General features: G+C 37.1%; 1 protein-coding gene across 1 annotated transcript in view; it reads left to right on the forward strand.

The window, feature by feature from the left end:
- Positions 1-441: 441 nt before the first annotated feature.
- The window catches only part of LOC107495564 (probable serine/threonine-protein kinase SIS8), an 8826-nt gene continuing 3894 nt past the window's right edge, over positions 442-5373 (forward strand). Inside the window, exons 1-5 of the mRNA XM_016116708.3 lie at positions 442-1099; positions 1849-2289; positions 2751-2854; positions 3460-4520; positions 4698-4738. Coding sequence (XP_015972194.1) covers positions 677-1099; positions 1849-2289; positions 2751-2854; positions 3460-4520; positions 4698-4738 — 2070 coding nt within the window. The 5' untranslated portion in view covers positions 442-676. The remainder of the gene's footprint in view (positions 1100-1848; positions 2290-2750; positions 2855-3459; positions 4521-4697; positions 4739-5373) is intronic.

Below are 5373 nucleotides of genomic sequence, written 5' to 3' on the forward strand. Positions count from 1 at the left end.
TAGAGACTAAAATCGAGCTTAACCTTTTTTCTAATGATTATTCAATATTCATACTTTAGTATACAAAGTAATTATTCTTCTTAATTCAATAATATATAAATAAATGTTTGTATAAAATTAAATTCAAATTGGTTTACACCGAAATAAAAAGGGGCTTAAATAAATTTTTAATTTATATAAAATATCTATATGTTTGGATTTCGTCCCTATAAATTTTTTCTTAGTTTTAGTTTCAGCTTTTTGATGTTATTTAACTTCATTAAATATTAATGTGATGGTTTAAATGATGAGATAAAAAACTTAAATACGGATGTGATAAGACGAGTCACATCTTATTTAATCTGTCACGTAAACACTTGACCGAATAAAACTAAAGATTATTGAATTTTATAATAAAAAAATGATTTAAGTAAAAAAGAAAATAGGAATGGTTAGAAAGAAAGAAACTAGTAGACGAGAAGAAGAGTAGGCATTGGAGGGAATGAATGAATGGGGTTTGTGTGTGAGAGAGAGAAACTGTGAGCGGTTAATTTAAGTGGTGGTGATTTCTGTTCTTCTTCCTCAAACTTGAAAACTTGTACACAAACCCAAACCAACCAACCTAATTAAATTAATTGTGTACCGTACTCCGCACCTGCGTGGTTCATGATCCTCATCCTGATCCCGATCCACACCCATGCCCAAAATGAAGCACCTCCTTCGAAAGCTTCACATCGGTGGCGCCACCACCGCCACTCCCACCACCGCCATCCACCACGTGCCGCCGCCGCCGCCGATTATCGCTCCCTCTACTTCTTCCGCTTCCTCTTCCGCTCTCCCCTCTCCCACTCCAATCGTCGTGGATCCAATTCCAAACCCTAGCAGCACCACCACCACCAGCATCAGCAACAGCGAAAACGGCGTCGTTAGTGATTTCGGTTTGTTGGAGGAAGAGGAGTTTCAGATGCAATTGGCTCTCGCGATCAGCGCCTCCGATCCCGATGTCCATAAGGACCCTGAATCTGCGCAGATCGATGCCGCTAAACAGATCAGCCTCGGATATGAAGCTTCTCTTTCTGATACTCAAGGACTCGTTCAGTTTCAGTCCCTTCGTTACTGGGTACTCTCTCTCTCTCTCTCTCTCTCACACACACACACACACACACACACACACATACGTATGTATGTATAATAGCCAAAAGATAACTAGTTGTAGCCCATGGAGTTTAGGCCGACTAGTTAATATAGATACAACAGCTTGGTTAGGATTAATGTGGGTAAATGGTTCTCTTTTTTTCTTGGTTGATATGATTGTTATTCTTATAGTTACTCTGCTCAATCAATGAGGGAGAATGTTATGGATTGTACTTATCTGTTGTTATATGGATGTTTCTTATTTGGAGTGAAGTTTATTGCCATTAGTGTTGGGCATTTCCATTCATGGTTTTATACGTTCGTGGTCGTTATGGGAAAATTTTTGGCTGCTGTGTCGGTGTAGTTGTGGTTCTAGAGTCTGCTGAAAATGCTAATTTGCTTTGCAGAACACAACTTAATATTGGAGTTAATGAATTCAACTTGGGTTGTGTTTATGATGATGCAATTTAATGTTGGAATTAACAAATTATACTTAGGGATAACTGAATGTCAGTACAATTAGATGAAATAAGATGAATGTCCAAAAAGAGCAAAGTGATATTTAAATATATATTTTTTAATTATTATCTATTTTCAATGTTCCATTAACTTTGCCATCTTACTATTTGTGGAGATTTGTTGTTAATGACGATGATTTGTTTTAGGTGAAAGAAACTTTTCTCATAGTAAGGTTCATAAGCTGTAACCATGCTGTTTGTGTCTTATCTCTGGCAGAACTATAATATCATTGGTTATGAGGAGAAAGTGATGGATGGATTTTATGATGTTTATGGCATCACATCAAATTTGACTGAACGGGGAAAGATGCCGTTGTTGGTGGATCTGCAAACTACACCAGTCTCAAGAAATATTGATTGTGAAGTGATTGTGGTGAATCGCACAGTTGATACTCAGCTGAAGCAGCTTGAAGAAAAAGCCTATGCTTTACTTAACGAGTGTGGTGTTTCTGAACTAGGACTAATCTTGAGCGGCTTACTTCAGAAACTTGCTGATATTGTTGTCAGTAAAATGGGTGGACCTGTTGGTAGTGCTGATAAAATTACAAAAAGCTGGGCTGTGAGGAGTCGTGAACTCCGAGATTCTTTAAGATCTATTGTTCTTCCCCTTGGCAGTCTTGATGTTGGACTTTCACGTCACCGAGCCCTACTTTTCAAGGTAAGATTCTCTCAATTTATTATGCAACGTGATTTGCATATAAAACTTGAAACAATTTAGACAACTTATTGCGGTCAATTTTTTTAATCATCTTCAAACTTATATGCGGAAAACAATTTTTTGATTGTGAAATTTTGTGGTCCCATTTTACCTACCTGTGTCTATTTGACATATTGTCATTAAAGTGGATCACACATATGTTTTGATTGTATCATTGCGATGACCTGATAACAAAGCATAAGGCCTCCAGGTGGGCAGAATTCTTACTTTTGAATCTTTATTAACCTGGCATATGTAGAACAATAAAATTGAACTTCCTTTGCCTCTCTTTAACCAAAAAATACAAAAAAGAAAGAATCATTTTTAAGTAACTGTTATGTCACCATGACTTCAAAGTTGGTCACACTCATGCAAGGTCTTTGATTTCAGCTAATGCTATTCTTAATTATTCTGGTGCCTAGGTACTAGCTGATAGGATTAATATTCCCTGCATGCTTGTCAAAGGGAGCTATTACACAGGAACAGATGATGGAGCAGTGAATTTAATTAAAGCAGATGATGGAAGGTATTTATCTTAATATTGCTATTACCCAGATTAATGAGTTATTTTACATTTTTATTATTGCTTCTAAGAAAATTTAATTCCCTAAACATTTCAAATCAGCCTCTGATGTGTTTGGTTCCACATGGAATGTGTTCTATTGGGTTAGAAGCATTATTATATATTTCATTTTCATGTTCATCCAGAGGCAGAGCGCACCCAAGAGCAATTTTATTTCACATTTTTCCATTTTGTATTCCCGATGCTTTGCAAAACTCTGCCTCACCTTTGAGATGGAGGAACTAGTCCACCTGTATGAGTTAGTTGAGCATATTGCATCTTCTGGTGTAGGTAATTTAGTTTCCCAGGGAAAAACTGTTCAATTTATTGCACTGGTGGATAGATTATTGGATTACATTGAGTTATTGATTGCAATTTATGCTTATTTGGATTCTCAAATAATTTCATGTTGCTCAATTTGAACTTATTTGGAAGATATTAGACCACAAACAGTTTACCTTAATGACCTAGCATTTGGCCCATGGCCTTTAAATAAAATTAATAGTGCTGGTCTTGCATAATGTTGGAACAATTTCAATTGCTGTTACTGATTTGTTCAACTGATGCAGTGAATACATTATTGATATGATGGGTGCTCCTGGGGCTCTTATTCCAGCTGAGGTACCTAGTAATCAGCTCCAAAACTACAGCTTTGCTGTCAGGGGTTGTGCAGAACTTGTAGGGTTACCTAACACAACACATCCGCTGCTTGCTGATGAAACTGGAGTGCTGGGAATCCCATCTGAACTTGGCAAAATCTCAACCCCGAGGGTCCAGCCAGAAGAACTACTATTAAATATGGGCAGTCAAACAAAACCAGATAAAATACATCATGTTGAAGAAAATGATACAGAAGCATACAAATGCTCTTCACCTACAGAACCATCACCTGCAGAAAAGATCCGTGTAAATAATGTCTCCAAGTATGTCCTCAGTGCAGCAAAGAACCCGGAATTTGCTCAAAAGCTGCACACTGTTCTATTAGAGAGTGGTGCATTACCCCCTTCTGATCTTTTTTCTGATATGAATCTTCAGGATATGGGTGAGCATAAAGTAAATGTAAAAAATGTTGATGCTGTTCAAGCAGACCCAAATGGGTTGTTATTAAGCCATGAGAATTGTCTCATACCCTCTCAAGGGCTAGGCTGCGCCAATAATACTAGGTTATGTAAATCAGCTGACTGGTTAGCTGGACAGAAAAAAGAATTGCATACAGATGCCATTAGATTTTGTAACTCTTTACAGGGTGATAATACAAGGAAGGGGCTTGTAGCTGCTTCTGACAGGATTAATGGTTTAGAGCTATCTAATTCATTAATTGATTCACTTGCTGTCAATCCCCATAAGATGTGTAAAGAAAATTTTATCGAATCTTCTGAGCCCAAAGCAGCTGTTAATGGGTTTGACTTCTTTGGTGACGACGAAGAAAATAGTTTTCCAAATAAGGTTGAAGCAACTTGTAGCAACACTGGAAGGGGGACAGATTCATCCACTCAAATAAATGAGATGGTCAATGGAGGTGGTATACGACATGGTGGTAAAAGCAAGGAAGTTAATCCAGTACTTGGTGAAGGAACAGAATGGGAAATTCAATGGGAAGATCTCTCTGTTGGTGAGCGCATTGGTATTGGTAAGTGAATTCCCCTGCTTAAATGTGAGGGTTTACTTGTATATTTTGTTAAGTAGAATTCTTGCTATCTGAATGAATGGATTTCACTAAAGGAGATCTGGTATAAAAAGGTTGAAAATATTCTCCCTGTGCTTATGATGCTATCTTGCTAATCTATCTCATACAAACTTCTTGCAGGTTCTTATGGTGAAGTTTACCATGCCGATTGTAATGGAACTGTAAGTGCTCTTATACTTGCTTGAAGTTTTGTCTTAAGTTACGTCAAGGATTTCTTATGTTTTGCTTTTACACTCTTAAAGAAAATTATTGGAATTATACATGTCAAGGTTTTTCAGATAACTACTAGGTGGATATATTTTTGTAAGATTTTTTTTAAGCTTTGATAGTATTTGTAGATAAAATATTAGTCATTTTCTGGAGTACTTTATTAATGTCATATATATGCTTTCATTGGCATATAATATTATTAGTCACTATTTTAATTAGCATTCTTTCTGGTTACTCATAGAATGGGAGCCTTGGAGCAACGGTTGAGTTGTCTCCGTGTGACCTCAAGGTCACGGGTTCAAGCTGTGGAAATAGTCACTGATGTAATTATCAGGTTAGACTGTGTACATTACATCCTTTAGGTGCGGCCCTTCCCCGGACCCTGCGTTAATGCGGGAGGCTTGTGCACCGGGCTGCCCTTTTTGTTTTTGGTCACTCATAGTTGGTCTTTTGGCGGAGTATCTTTTGAGAAACAAATCCAGAACATAACTGAAGTACACATTCTGTGGAAAATAAGAGCATAAAAAGTTGTAAAGAAAATACAACAGTACTATATAAAGTTGAATGAATTCTTCTGTTATTGATC

Source organism: Arachis duranensis, chromosome 6, assembly GCF_000817695.3.
Source record: "Arachis duranensis cultivar V14167 chromosome 6, aradu.V14167.gnm2.J7QH, whole genome shotgun sequence".
Taxonomy (NCBI): domain Eukaryota; kingdom Viridiplantae; phylum Streptophyta; class Magnoliopsida; order Fabales; family Fabaceae; genus Arachis; species Arachis duranensis.